Genomic DNA, 15,746 nt, shown 5'->3' with positions numbered 1-15,746 from the left:
ATTTCCTAATGAAGTCGCAAGAATGATCTGTTTATCCACAACTTAGTGGGTTATGTACGTTACTGATTAACTCTGGCTGCAAACTTAGCAATATGAGAAATATGAAAAATAAGGAGGAGGCCTAGGAAGTTCTAAATATATGCTTTGTCAAGTACGATGGAAACACATACTTTTCTAAAAACATGAAATTTGTTCCACAGGCCATTATAGAAACAACTGCATCAACAGAAAACCAATAAAAAGGAAAAATTCTGCACTGAATCACAATAACTTTTGTTGTTTTTGTGTATTGTGTCTAGAAATATGTTTTTCCCGACATATCTAATGCCTGAATTTTAGGAACATGTTATTTCTGTGGTTAGTAATGCCACAGTCAATAGTCATGCGGCAATTCTGGTTGCTAAGAAAGAAAAGGCAGAAGGAAATTCCATGAAATATACTTTTATTACAAGGTGTGATGATGGCTAAACAATGATGCAGTATCACAGTAGACGGTGATGATGATATTTTAGCACAAAAATATAAAAATGAAACATAATAAATTATTACCACAGGGGAGTTAAAATACAACAGTGTTTAATTCTTGCGAAGAGCAGTTTCATGCTTTCCATTGCAGAAATCATGAGATTGGCAAGTAGTGAAGCATTGTTTGTTCCTTAAGCATTAAACTATTAGCAGATAGTTAATTTAATCACAGGTTTTATACAATAAATAACAATTTCATATAAATGCTTGGCATTGTTATACCTTTAAGCGATTTTCTGCCTAACTGTCGCACTTTCATGTGCAATGTGCACGATACACTTTGTGTCAGCTTTGAATTTATGTGTACAAGAAAGTCTGTGGCATTTTACTTCGATACACTTGTCACAAATCTGATGAACTATCAAACTGTGCTAGCGAGTTACTTCAGTGAATGATACCCTCAGCATAAAAAATGGCAAAAACGTAAGAGAGAGTTGTAGTGAGATATAAAAGTAAGCGTTAATCGAGCGGCAATTCAACATAGTTTTTGCAGAACATTCTACTTGTTGTCAATACAGTATTACACAACAGACTTTCTGAAACACAATTTTGAACCAACAAGTAACGCAGTATATATAAAAAAAAAAAAAAACGTTGTGTTCTGCCTTACGGCAGGTCATGTCATGGAGGAAGCCTCGTTAGAGAGGTCCATCGCATGAGCGTCTAGGGAAGTGATTCCAGTGGCGGTTTCCCGTTGCCTTCCACTGATGTTGATGAAATGATAGTAAGGACAACACAACACCTAGTCCCTGAGAGGAGATAACTCCGACCCACCCAGGAATCGAACCCGGGCCCCTTTGCGTGACAGAGGGCCGCGCTGACCACTGAGCTACTGGGGCGGACGTAGTATAAGTAAATCGTCTTATATCACACGTAACGTATCACAGATTGGCAGGTGCTGTGTACTACACAGGCTACGAAGTGCAGACGAGTTGGATCTCCGGGCCGCCCTTTGGCCACGAGCGCAGCAGTGGCGGCGCGCCGCTAGGGAGGGCCAGTGGCTAGGGCCAGACGCGTCCCTCCAGCCAGCCGAGGTGTGTGGAGACGCGCGTGTAGACGCCGGGCAGGGCGCCGCCGCAGGGCCGGGGACCCACGCTGGTGACGCCCACCGCCGTGTAGGGGGCGGAGCTGCCAGTCACCAGAGGGGCGCCGGAGTCGCCCTGGAAAACGAGAGCACGCCGTACTGAGGGGCGGTCTGTGGGCACGGCTTACTGGAGGAGTCTCCAGTTGTCTGTTACTGTGGGACACATCAGGTACGATGCGTCTGGTGGTAGAAAGTGAGTACTTACAACACAGGTGTCAGTCTTCCCCTGTGGGTCTCCGGCACAGATCACTGACGAGTCCATTCCTTGTGGAAATCTCTCCTTGTAGGCATTTTGGCATTGGGATAACGCACGTGGGTAGATGGTGGTCTTCAGAAGCACAGAGCTCAGTCGCGTTCCTGGAACAAAAGGAGAGTGACGACTTTGTTTCTTACATTTAAATTATGGTATGCTAAGGGCGCGGCTTGTACCAAGAACGATATGACCTTGTCTCTGTCTTACACTGGGAGAGTCAGAAGGCATGGGGACGGGGGTAAGTAACGGTGAGAAGTGACTGGACGTTCATAAATATTTCCATACATACCACTCTACTTCCAGTGTCAATGCATAACTCATCCTAGGTCTACATCTCGTGAAGACTGAATGCTTTCTCATACTGCTTCATCTATTACTTTAGGAAGCTGTTAATCGCACTGTTCAGTATTTTGAGCTGATTTGAAGAGTTTCATTCTCAGTCAGGCAAGCGTAATTTTTTGATTCTAGTAACTATTTTTGAGGCTTAAAACTATGAGTGAAAGATGATAATTCTTTGGGTGGCTCGAAATGGCAAAGATACGAGGAAAGGTATATTTTCTAGTTCACGTATTTGAGAAAATATTCAGTGGCATACAGTGATAGGATTTGAGACAAGATGGCCTCCTTCACTCACCGGCAGCGTTCGTGGCGCCCCAGCCGGCGGCAGTGAAGCTCGGCGGGTCTCCGTCCTGCGTGTTGAGACAGGCGGGGAAGACGGCGTCGCTGAACTCCACCCTCCTGTCCAGCCTCAGCAGCGCTATGTCGCCGTAGGACCGCCGCTTCCTGTAGCTGGGGTGCAGCACGATCTCCGAGATCCCGTAGTCTGCGCCGTCCGCTGTCGCTGTGAGGTTGTTTACTCCCAGGCGCACCGTGACTGGCCTTCCCCTGGAACACACGTACGTGGCGGTTCTCACAGCTGCTTTGACCGCTCTTGACCTAGAGTTACTGCATGCTTGCAGCTGAGACACTGAGGTATCGCGTTTGTTACTTTCAAACGAACAGAGCACATGCGTAAATGACACATATCTGAACAAGCCTCCATGTAACTGACCATTTCATAATTAATTGCTAGGGGAGTGAAAATTGTTGGACCGTAAGAGAGTGAAATTAAGGTTAACTGCTCCGCTGAGATCTGTCACTGAAGGTTTAAGAGTGCGTAGATCTCCGACCGACAAGAGAGACCAAATATACACCTCAAACAACAAGACATATACGTGTTTCTTGGACAGGGGAACTTGACGAATTGACTCTGTCGTAAGTGAACGGCCCTTACTGTCGCCTGCAACGACTGAGCCCAAAGAGACGGCCATCGCGTAAGCGATTCGTGTAGTGGAATATACTCGTGTCGTTATAGTGGTATGACCATCTTTCCAAAACTAACTCAGATGTTCAGGGCAATATGTGTAGATGGGAACGCTGTGTTCCCCACATTTTCATAGAAGCAGCAGAACAATACTCACGTGACCCTATTGGCGCAGCAGTGGGCCGCGGTGAGGACGAACTGGTCGCTGATGAGGGTCCCTCCGCACAGCCAGCTGAGGCCCTCCGTATTGGGCACGTTGAAGCCCAGCGCCGCCTGCAACACACCACAGCCGTTTAAGAATCTGATCCAGCATTTTGTCCTCGCTGTAACAGGCAAACACAGATCCTACACACAAATACCACCATGCATTTGTTGAGAGTATTACTTATTTTCTATAATATGAATATCAAGCGGAAATACTGAGACCGAACGAGAGGGTATATTTGTTTCGACTCTGGAGTATCATTCGGTAGGTCACCAGATCATATCCTCATCTGATCATACTGAGTCAGATTTTCTGTGGCTTCCCTAAATCACAAAGGCGTAATGCAAAACGACACAGTTGAATCCTTCCGCATATGTATCCGGTTCGAATTTCCGTTCCCTTTCTAATGACCTTTTGACGTCAACGGTACGTTAAACCTTAATAATGATTCGGAAGTATAAACAAATCGTACAGTACTTCGAATGTCGCCCTAAAGCTCGCCATACTTGCCACAGCCCCCCCCCCCCCCCCCCTCTGCATTCCATTCCAGAGACGTCGACCGTTGATGATACCTCCTTACTCTGAGCTGGATTCCCGCTACATTCAATCCAACAAGAGACGCATTTTACTAACTTTTCGCAATCAAAGGACATTGTCTTTAACATTTGGCAACACTCATATTAGATCCAAAGATGCTAAAATGGTTGGAATGGCGAACGAAATGTGTAATGCTGTGGTTCTTCTGCCCCATAGATTGCTTACCATGAGAGAAATTAGGTGTTTGTTAAGAACAGAGCCTCATATTAAGATCTCTGATAACGATAGCAGGCCACTCTCCCATACAGTGTTACGTCTGATGACAAAGTGTAATTATTTAGGGCATTCATAACTAATACGGTTGCTACAGTAAACGCAGTGTAATCAAAGAAAATGGGGTCGATAACCTGTGTCTTGGTCCACAGTACGTGCAGAAATGAATATTCGCGTAAAATGGACGTAGCATAAGGGAAAAGATTTACTGTCACTATTTTAGAGAAAGTATAGAGGTTTAATCTTGATGTGTAGCCACAATTCTTTGGGTGAGCGTCACTATGCTGAATTATTCTTGCTTAAATAACTCGCAAAGAATAAATCAGTGTCGCTTATGTGCTTCATTCCAGAAATGACGTGTAATAAGAGAGCCATGAAAAGAAATCGTTGCACACCATTTCAGAGTCACTGCAGTAGAACTGATGTGCTATCGTTAGCAGTTTGTTGCTGTAGAAATTCTCCGTTGTCCATTCTACGAATTGCTGATTCATTTGATCTCTAAACTTATCCTTGTATTACGTTATGACCAGTGAATTCACAATGACGCGATTCATGCAGTGGTGAACGTTCTTTTAAGATCTTCTGGACTCACCATATGTGGAAATTCGTGCGGACCAGCCAGTTTCCCACGCAGAATGTAGTCTTCCAGACCATCCCGCATATCCTTGTAAGAACTGCACGCTGTAGATAAGAGAAAAAATATAATGTAATACACGTTACATATAGCCTTTCCACTCATATAAGAGACCTGATTACTACGACTTAAGTTAAGACATTTATAATTTTCATAATGTAGTAAAATAACTTCAGAAAATTATGGAAGTTTAAGAAGATACCTGTTCTATTTCTAAATGAATAAGTTAGACTGATTGGATTATGTGAAATTCATTTGTTGTAGGCTACGACCCTTCTCTTGCGGAATGCTTATCACTTGTGGAGTCCCGAGTAGGTAAGCAGTGAAGGTTCAAACTCTCATATCTGGTGCCATAAATGAAGGAATGCCGAAAAACAAAGCACTTATCTGACAGAAACTATGTGGCTGATGTCATTACAGCAGTCGAATACTGATATATTTGTTTATATATTCTGTTTATTGATTGGTTCCAGGCGCGCTATTTTCTGGAAGTAACTGTAGACTGTTTGGTGACTAATATGGTGCTTGCATAGTGCCAGGGATACGAGGTATTTGCCAATGTGGGCCGCATCAAATTCATAGAAATTATGACTTGTTTAGATTCTTGTTTCAAAATACAGGGACGTTAATTTTTGCTGTGTTCTTTGGCGGTGTTCTTATACACAACTGACAATTGTGTGAAGGGCATCGATGTTACTGAATCCAGGAACGCGCTTTAGACTGTCTTACGATTCCATACAGAGTAATTGAGCGTGGCAAGAAAATGCATGACGTCCTGAATTCAGGTTAATGGAGTATTTGGAGAGAGAACGATTGTAATTAAATGTGTCTGTCACGAGCGAGTTATCAAATAGTCGTACATTAGACACTAATATTAGATTGCAGGGGATGGATGGCAAATGCTGGGCTTCACAATAGATAGAAAAAAAAGAACTGAGTATAAGTGTAGGCCGCTCCATTTGTGAGGGACAGGGTGAAAGCATTACAGGGGTATGGTCAATACTTAAATTGGGAATTTTAAACCCTTACTTTCCATAATTACTCTAAAGCTTCATCCATAAAAAGCTACAAGTTTCATAAAACATTCAGGAACCATATTTGTGAATCAAGGCAAAAAAATAGTGTTTGGTTTGTTTAGTTAGAATGTTTCAACAAGAACACACAGTTGATTCAGTTACGGTAAACAAATTAGCTCCATTTTTACTATGTATACAGTATGATATAGTGAAAAGACGACTTTTATTAGTAAGAAGGTAGTGAGTCAGATGTAAAGGATAACAAGTAAAGCAGCACGAGTGAGCAGTGCTGGTCCACTGTAGGTGGGTCCAGAGGAGTGGTGGGGGTAGAGGAGTGGTGGGGGTAGAGCAGAGCAGAGCAGAGTGTGCGGCGGACTCACCTGCCTCGCTGGGCCGCCGCTCTGCCGCAGGGAAGGCCCAGGCGTCGCCGCTGGGGATGTCGTTGGAGTCCCCTTCCTCCGCCCCCACCTCCGCCTCCGGGCAGCAGACGACCTCCTCCAGGCCGGAGAAGCCGCAGCGCGGGGGCAGCGGCCGGCGCTGGCGGATGGCGAGCAGCGCAGCCGGGCAGCGGCGCACTCGGAGGCAGCTGCCCGAGGGGCAGGCGGAGCCCTCTGCGGACACCAGGGGCACCGTGAGACTCGCCTCCACTGTAGCGGCCAAGTTAAGTAGCGAGCAGACAGGGGCCCAGGACTCGTAGTGCTAATACCGTCTGAGGCCGCTTCTGACTCTGGTAATATCCTTATTTCTATGACGAGGATTACTCACACATTTCTTCACGTACGTCGTAACCAGATCATGTGACACGTTAATGATTAAATCTCATAGCACTACCGAACTGCACGAATATTGTTTCATAAGTTCACTACACTCCGAGACATTTCCTGTAAGATTAACATTGGGTGATTTTGTGCTCTCAATGAAATGTGATGGGTTGGCTAAATTTTCATCAAACTGGGACACTATGCTTCAAGTCCTGTGAACAATGCGTTTGCCATCTTCCACAGTGTACACATCACGAACAATGGGCGACACTTGGTGTCCGATAACACTAAAGTAAATATCTTCTCACTACTCTCAACGAGCGGACCAAGCCGTGGTACGATAAACACCGTCCGCATTTCAAAGAATCACACCTGACCTGAAATGTGGTCTCAGCATATTGTGGTTTACACACATAATTAAATCGTGGGCGAACTCGATGTCTTGCATCATTTTTAGATGGAAAAATGACTCTTCAAACCACACAAGATGCCTCCACTGACCTACTGTCCAATTTCGGGTTGAGTGCCCCAGCGAAGTTGAGCTGTGTTTGTAAGGACCTTTAGAAAAGTACCCGACTCCTCACGTCCGTAACAAGTCGTTTTCTTTGCAACGCTCACTTGGTAAGTGCTACTAATGGACTTGCCTTCACTGACAACAACACTCCCTATCGCTTTTCAAACCTTTTGTCGTTGACAAGGCGCGATACTCGTGCAGGGGTCCCTGTTGGTTGGGACCTTTTCACGACCACCGACCTTATGCCGTCTGTCATGGCCATGAGTGGTACACCACTCCCTGTAGACAGACTCGTAACTTCTCGTCGCTGTGCGAACAAATTGACAGTGTGGTCACGGACACGTTTATTCACGATGGTTCCTTATTCCCCTTGAATCGCGCCTTCAAATGTGCTGATTCTACGCAAATGGCTCTGAGCACTATGGGACTCAACATCTTAGGTCGAAAGTCCCCTAGAACTTAGAACTACTTAAACCTAACTAACCTAAGGACATCACACAACACCCAGTCATCACGAGGCAGGGAAAATCCCTGACCCCGCCGGGAATCGAACCCGGGAACCCGGGCGTGGGAAGCGAGAACGCTACCGCACGACCACGAGCTGCGGACAGAGAGAAAAAAAACAAACAAAACTAATGCAACTAGGTCGAAATAGTGAAAGCCAACTAAAGTTTTGTGCATAGACTCACCTTGGAGGAAGAGAGGGCTAGACGTTGCAAATTCCAACAGCAGCATCAACACGCAAGACATAGTAATACGTATAGCCGTTGTCGCCATTGTGTGAGTGCTCGACTGTCAGATTTTGTGGACTGAGTTGCGAGTGCTGGTGAGGCGTGCTATATAGCGACGGTGGAGCAGAAGAGGAAAATCGTGGGCGAAGACAGATGACGCGCGTCATTTGGAAGAGGGGGGAGGGGGGAGGGGTCCCAGGCCGCTGCTCCCGCGTCCTGCCACCGCAAGACGCGCGTCGGGCTCACGGAAACAAGCGGGGAAGGAAGGAAGGAAGGAAGGAAGCTGTGACCGACGCCCGTTGTTCCGGGCCCACATCGCTCTTTTCGTCTATTCTTACACTTCCTTCTTTCACGGTAATTATCCCGAAAATGCACGTTTGTCAAACTGCATGGCAAGTTACACAATCTGCACTGGCACTGATCCTGTGCAATACTTTCATTCTACGTAAAGGGTCGAATCTTCGACATTCATTAACCTCTCAGGATAACTCGTAATCACTTTTGTGGCTTGATATATAACATTACTTGAATTTCATAGTAACAGTAGTACCGCTCTTCTGGTCACAGAGGGGATAAGCGGGACTGACCGACCGCCGTGTCATCCTCCTACACTGGATGGAAATGGCTTCATTTGGGTGCATTATGAAAGGATGGAGCGTCATCACACCGCACTCCCAGCAGTTGATGACTTTGCACGTTGTTGCCGCTACCAAAGGGTCACGTACCTCCTTAGTCCAAATTGTTAGGTACCTCCCTAGTGCAGTGGGTCAGGTACCCCCTTAGTTGGTATCACAAGGCTGAGAGCGACCCTCTGCAATCCTCCCATCACGGAGAAGCCCCTGGTAGGTTCGGTAATCGAACCCCGGCCCCCCACGTGGCAGTAGTCAGCTAAGGAGTCCACTTAGCTACAGAAATGGGCACGTGTATTGCGTGGCACACCATATTTCACGCATTGTTACTCCAGTACTGAGCAATCCAGGTCTTCCTAGCAGGTTTCAACATTCTTCGCGCAGTCCCGTTTTGAAGACGTTTTGCTGTAATACATTCACAAATGTGAGGGGCAAATTAAAAAACCTAATGGACCGTCAAGTACCCTTAACTATATTCATCGAGTATAGCGTCATCCAGTTGCACATAATACATGACATTGGACTTATAAATTATCTTCCACAGTAATTAGTATCGACTAAACAGATTTCATTATAACCTTATGAAGAGTAGCAAAAGAATTGTTACATACTAAAATAAGACAGATTCATATTACAAATAAAATAAAATATGTGCGTAAAAATGCTCCTATTGGAGCACAAAAATTGAGCTTGAGTTCGTTGTTTATTTAAAAGACTTGGACTGAAAAGTGGGATACCAGCCGCCTCATTTTACATTCCTCAGCATCTTTAAAAACGTTCCCACAAATTTCAGCACGCGAACATAATCGCCCTTCTTTACGCATGCAACTCATCTTATACTCCCATAAGCTCCCCTGACTGTAACTCTTTCATACCTACTAATACACCACTGGCCATTAAAATTGCTACACCAATAAGATGACGTGCTACGGACGCGAAATTTAACCGACAGGAAGAAGATGCTCTGATATGCTAATGATTAGCTTTTCAGAGCATTCACACAAGGTTGGCGCCGGTGGCGACACCTACAACGTGTTGATATGAGGAAAGTTTCCAACCGATTTCTCATACACAAACAGCAGTTGACCGGCGTTGTCTGGTGAAAAGTTGTTGTGATGCCTCGTGTAAGGAGAAGAAATGCGTACTATCACGTTTCCGACTTTGATAAAGTTCGGATTGTAGCCTATCGCGATTGAGGTTTATCGTATCGCGACATTGCTGCTCGCGTTGGTCGATATCCAATGACTGTTAGCAGAATATGGAATCGGTGGGTTTAGGAGGGTAATTCGGAAGCCCGTGCTGGATCCTAACGGCCTAGTATCACTAGCAGTCGAGATGACAGGCATCTTATCCGCACGGCTGTAACGGATCGTGCAGCCACGTCTCGATTCCTGAGTCAACAGATGGGGACGCTTGCAAGACAACAACCATCTGCACGAACAGTTCGACGACGTTTGCAGCGGCATGGACTATCAGCTCGGAGATCATGGCTGCGGTTACCCTTGACGCTGCATCACAGACAGGAGCGCCTGCGCTGGTGTAGTCGACGACGAACCTGGGTGCACGAATGGCAAAACGTCTTTTTCCCGATGAATCCAGGTTCTGTTTACGGCATCATGATGGTCGCATCCGTGTTTGGCGACATCGCGGTGAACGCGGATTGGAAACGTGTTTCCGTCATCGCCATACTGGCGTATCACCCGGTGTGATGGTATGGGGTGCCATTGGTTACACGTCTCTGTCATCTCTGGTTCACATTGACAGCACTTTGAACAGTAGACGCTACATTTCAGATGTGTTACGATCCGTGGTTCTACCCTTCATTCAGAATGAGCCATCTGCTGTCCCAATTTTCAGTCAGAGTCGTTTAAATAAAGAGGAACACATTCGCATTTTTTGTGCTCCATTAGCAGCATTTTTCGCTGTTTCAGTTCTTTTCCGTGCTACTGCAAGATATGCAACTTATATGAAACCTGTGACCGGATTTTACGTGCAAAAAAATGTTGCATGTTCTTCAGTACCTTACAAGCAACGAATTTGTGTCGCACTGCATTTTGCGTATGTATTTCACATGTAAAAGTACTGTAACTCTGAACCTCTTTATATCGGAAATGGATGAAAATCGGGATGTGTGCATAACGACAACGAAACCCCGGGCTCGCTCTTGGTCTACTGGTAGCAGCGAAGATATAATTTCAAAAATCTGTTTTGTTGGGTTTACGAGGAACCTCCCATGAACTAATGGTGCCTCCATAAGTTCCACCAAGCCGTCCGCAGACCACATCAAATGCAAAATGGACGAACCGATTCGCCCCATTTTCCTAAGTACTGTAGGAGTAAGAGTGCAGTAGTGACACTTTACCCCTATACTGTAGGGTAGTGACACTAAGATGATCCATCTGTTGGCATGCAAATGGTCTCCAGCCCAAGGGCTACCCTTAACACTTGGCCTCAACTCTTTATCAGTAATAGAGTCCGAGATATTAACACCGGAAAATCCCGGTTTCATGCGAGACGCTATGGAACGTATTAGGCACGCATAGTGTGGCATGCATACCGATTACTTTTACACAGTTCTATCGTAACACTTCATGAAAGTACTCATTTTCACTAGAAAATATCTGTTCCAATAATAGTAAATTTTTGGTCTCTTCACACGCAGCAGATATAGAGATAAAAACACTTTTACAGATAGATGCTTAGGTTTCCAGTAGATATTGTAAATTTGCATAACAACCTTATAATTTAGTTGTACGAAGCTATACTGGTTCGAACATTTGGTCAGTATCTGTTTTTATTGCACTGTAACAAAATTTTAGTTGCACAGTCGTAAACCAGATTTGTATTGTTTCCAGAGTCGATGTGGTTCGAGTCCTACTTACTTGTTGCCCTGCAAGAATTGTCATTTGTATTACAGCCCTAAAAACACAGAATAAAATCATCCTACTACGGTCTACACGTTCTTCACAATATATGTCCCACCTTGTTCACCAACATTTTTTAGTTTATCAGAGCGTACTTGTTTTCGGCGACAACACTCCTGCGATTCTGACATACTATGCTTATTCTAGGCCAACGGAACAGACAGTGCATCGAATCTAATCTGTTAGGGAGTGAAAGGAAGACAGAATACGGTGCAGTAAGCGAGGTGCTTCTGAAGCTCTGAGTGACGCAACATGTGTACGAGAGACTGGCCAGGGGTCCCCCCTCACACGCGAATCACTGCAGGAAGCTGCTGCTTGCCTACCGGCGCCGCTGTGAGACCGTTACGCCAATCTGATGCAAGCGTCTGCGCATTTGCTTACTCGTGAGGCAAAATTCGTCTTCTCCGCTAGAAATGAGTCATGTGACAGCCAACGTGGATATAATTCCGGGTCACTTGCTTCCCTTCCCGGCACGCTGCCTTACGTTGGACAAATCTTGTGCAAGAGTCCGGATGCCTGCCTCAGTGGTCAGCGACCCTGCTTGTGTCCCGGAAGACCTGCACGTGATCTTCGGCAGTGCCGAGGGACTCCACTGTGTGAGACCAGGGAAGCTGAGGCCCCTGTACCTCGTGAGGACGTCGGATAAGCTACACGAAAGAAGAGTGGAGCCGCTGGTGTAGAAGGTCAGAGGCAAAGCCCTGGTGGACATTGCTTTAACCGCTAGTCACACCTTAAATGGCATCGTACCGTGGGCTCAGAGCAAGTTTTTAAATTTCATTACATCAACAGTGTGACCACGAGGACGAAGATGAGTGATAACAGAGGAGTAAGGTAGAAAGAATTGTGAAGTAGGCATATCCGAAAAGTATTAGGTTTAAGTACTACTATGACACTTTAATGACCTAGGATTTGCCCCCTGAGTTTATTTCTAACTTTTTTCAAGTATTATCTACTTCGATGAGGATATGTGCATGTATTCCTCAATTTTAATTGATGTTCACGTCTATTATGGCACCACTGCGGCTTCCGTTTCTTCTGGGAGACGAGAGAATGTTATGGTATTTCGTAGAACAGTCATTTTAAATTTCATCGCAAAAAATAATCTGTTGCCATTAAGTGCAGCTATAGTGAGAGGGTAGTGGACTGCCAAAACTTGTCAGCCCTAAGCTTTTGGATGGTCCCCAACATGACTTCAGATAGTACAGCGGCCCCGATGTGTTTGAGCAGCAAACGTTGTCTATCTTTTAGAAGCATATTCCCAGATAAGTTTGACCGAGCGAGGTGGCGCAGTGGTTAGCACACTGGACTCGCATTCGGGAGGACGACGGTTCAATCCCGCGTCCGGCCATCCTGATTTAGGTTTTCCGTGATTTCCCTAGATCACTTCAGGCAAATGCCGGGATGGTTCCTTCGAAAGGGCACGGCCGATTTCCTTCCCCATCCTTCCCTAATCCGAGCTTGTGCTCTGTCTCTAATGACCTCGTTGTCGACGGGACGTTAAACACTAATCTCCTCCTCCTCCTCCAGATAAGTTTGGTAACGTGTTACACAAATTCCTTGTGCGCAGAATGTTTATCTATAAACGAAAAAAAAGAAAAAAACAGCCCATCACACGAAGGAGTTCCCCGAATCGAACGGAACTCGCTAGATGTGCTGTACAGACGAACAAATGACTACAATTTCATAAAAATTGGATGATTTATTCAAGATAATGACCTTCGTAAACTGATCAAGTCAATAACGTGTTGATGCAAATGGTTGCTTCAAACGGCTCTGAGCACTATGGGACTTAACTTCTGAGGTCATCAGTCCCCTAGAACTTAGAACTACTTAAACCTAACTAACCTAAAGACATCAAACGCATCCAAGCCCGAGGCAGGATTCGAACCTGCGACCGTAGCGCTCGCGCGGTTCCAGACTGTAGCGCCTAGAACCACTCGGCCACTCCGGCCGGCGTGTTGATGCACCTCTGGTCCTTATGCATCCAGTTATTCGGCTTGGCATTAACTGACAGAGTTGTTGGATGTCGTCCTGAGGGATATCGCACCAAATTGTCTCCAATTCCTGCATTAAGTCGTCAAAATCCGGAGCTGGTTGGAAGTCTTTAACCATATTACCCCAAACGTTCTCAGTTGGGGAGAGACGTGCCGACCTTGCTGGGCAGTGCTGGGTTTGACAAACACGAAGCCAAGCAGTAGAAACTCTCGGCGTGTGCGAGCAGGCATTATCTTGCGGAAATGTAAACACAGGATAGCTTGCCTTGAAGGGCAACCGCTGTGCCGACCTGCTACGAAAAGAGATGGCAATCCAGACTATTGATCGTGGTTGTCGAGCCGTACAGTGGGTGTTAGTTTGGTATCCCATCATTGTGTGGGGGGATCACCTGACACAACATCGCTGGCCACCGGTACTCCGTTCGAAGTAGGACTTATTGCTGAAAGTAATTCTACTCCACAGTCAATGATGTTCCAGGCCGAACCACGCCCTGGACAGCGGTGTCATACCAACGTGACTGTCACCTGACATGCGACCTGAAAACCAAGAGTGATGGTCAGGACTACAATTTCTTTTCATAGTAGGACACCGTTAGTTGTCATCCGCTGCACTCTTACAACAAAACGGTGCGTCGGCGCTATGATGAGCCCCGATTTGTTGTCCTTCGTGGCAACCCACCCTGGGCTCGCATTACAGCAAGATAATGCCTGCTCGATCATGGCGAGAATTTCTACTGCTTGTGATCGCGCTTGCTAAACCCTCTATTGAACAGAGAGGTCGCTGGATCTCTGAACAGTCGACAACTTTTTGAGCATTATGGGCACCGCCCTCCAAACATCTGGGGATTTTGACGACCTGTCGTGCAGTTTGACAGAATTGGGCACTATATCGCTCAAGAAACACCCAACAAATTTGTCAATGAATGCCAAGACGAATTGACTTGCTCGATTTGTTAAGCCCTTGAATAAATCATCCTATTTTGCTTGTTTGTACATGGAAATCATACCTAACGAACCACTCGGATAACTGCTTCATGGTTCGTCTTTTTTCTTTCTTGTCTGTTAGAGCGTATTTTTGTGACATAAATGGATAAGACTTTCTCTAGCAAACCTGAAACGGTATTAATGAATAATTTTGACTAGCTATCTTCAGGAACACCCCGACCTCTCCGTGAGCGAGTCCCTGCCAAGAGGTGTAGGAGGGAAGAGCGCAGTACGCGGTGCACGTACCTTAGTGGCAGCGGCCACTTGCCCCGGACTGCTGCCTCTTGAGACCAGCTATTAGCGGCACCCACACAGCAAACGAAGATGTACCTGTTCCCAAACCACATCTGGAAGCAGATGCTCGAGTAATCAAGTACTGTAATACACTTCGTCGGTCTTTGCTTGCGATTATTTAACAGCTCATCACTCTCTCTGCCAGTAAAGCTACTTGAAATACTCGAACAAGAGATGGTGTCCAGATTGATGTTATTCGAGCAGTCCTCGGAAAGAAAACCCGCTCACATTAATCTAAACAGTGTTCGGAGAAAAGCTCTGGATAAATGGGCATCACTCGACATTATAAGGGCCAGTCAACTGAAAACGGAGTATCCGCCACAGCGCGGACTAGGAATGGTTCCATTCAAAAGACATTCATCTCCCTTCGAAACGAGACCCTCGATTCCTCTTTCGCACAGCGCGGTCGGCCGTTGACGGATCCACAATCGCACCCCCTCCTGTACATCCTCGTCAGGTTGAAACCGACGTACGCGCAGATCTTGCTTCAGATCGCCAAAGGTGTGAAAACCACACGGTGAAAGAGACGGACTGTACGGTGGGTGTGAAATGGAGGCGTCGTGATTTAGTTATTTTTACAATTTGTGTAAATAATGAAAAGTATTTCAAGATAGGTGTGGAAGGTGACAGACGAAACAGCGGCTGTTGTTACGTTCACCTGAAACAGTAGCAATCTCATTAATGTCTTGTGATGTATTACCCGCGGAAGTTATCACTTTACCTCGTTTCTTCTTGATAGCAGCAGCTCCAGAATCTTCTTCTGCGACCTCTCTTGTACTAGATAAATAAATTTCTTCTCAGCGTGTCATGGTGATACGGCATCGTCTTCATGATATAAAATTTTTGTAGAAGGAATGTTAATGCACTTAGGTTTTTCCTCCTATTAAATGAAACCCCAGTCCAAACTTTTAATAAACACTGTATTGAGACACAAGCTTCCACTGTTTTTGCTTCACACAAAACATGGAGCGTCTCCTTAAAACATACTACCATGAAAGCGTCCGAAACAAGAGAACTCTTTAGTGAAAGAAAACTTTTAACAAATGGACATTAAAAAAATTGAAATTACTGATATAACATGGATT

At 45.6% G+C, this 15,746-nt stretch overlaps 1 protein-coding gene across 1 annotated transcript; it reads right to left on the bottom strand.

Moving 5' to 3' along the window:
- Positions 1–1,500: 1,500 nt before the first annotated feature.
- On the bottom strand, positions 1,501–2,813 carry LOC126481707 (serine protease persephone-like). The gene is made up of 4 exons (XM_050105656.1): positions 2,809–2,813; positions 2,497–2,747; positions 1,815–1,966; positions 1,501–1,685 (listed from the first exon to the last, which is right to left on the bottom strand). The coding sequence occupies exons 1-4, from the start codon at positions 2,811–2,813 to the stop codon at positions 1,527–1,529; spliced, it is 567 nt and encodes a 188-aa protein (XP_049961613.1). The 3' UTR covers positions 1,501–1,526.
- Positions 2,814–15,746: the final 12,933 nt, after the last annotated feature.

The sequence above is a fragment of the Schistocerca serialis genome, chromosome 5, assembly GCF_023864345.2.
Source record: "Schistocerca serialis cubense isolate TAMUIC-IGC-003099 chromosome 5, iqSchSeri2.2, whole genome shotgun sequence".
Classification (NCBI taxonomy): domain Eukaryota; kingdom Metazoa; phylum Arthropoda; class Insecta; order Orthoptera; family Acrididae; genus Schistocerca; species Schistocerca serialis.
This window is presented reverse-complemented; position numbering and strand designations above follow the sequence as displayed.

What these genes read in the sequence shown, in the direction of transcription:
- LOC126481707 (XM_050105656.1), bottom strand. An exon ending in GGGCGCCACGAACGCTGCCG is followed by an intron (nt 1,967 to 2,496) that starts GTGAGTGAAGGA and finishes CTTTTGTTCCAG; the next exon opens with GAACGCGACTGAGCTCTGTG. An exon ending in GGAAGACTGACACCTGTGTT is followed by an intron (nt 1,686 to 1,814) that starts GTAAGTACTCAC and finishes CTCGTTTTCCAG; the next exon opens with GGCGACTCCGGCGCCCCTCT.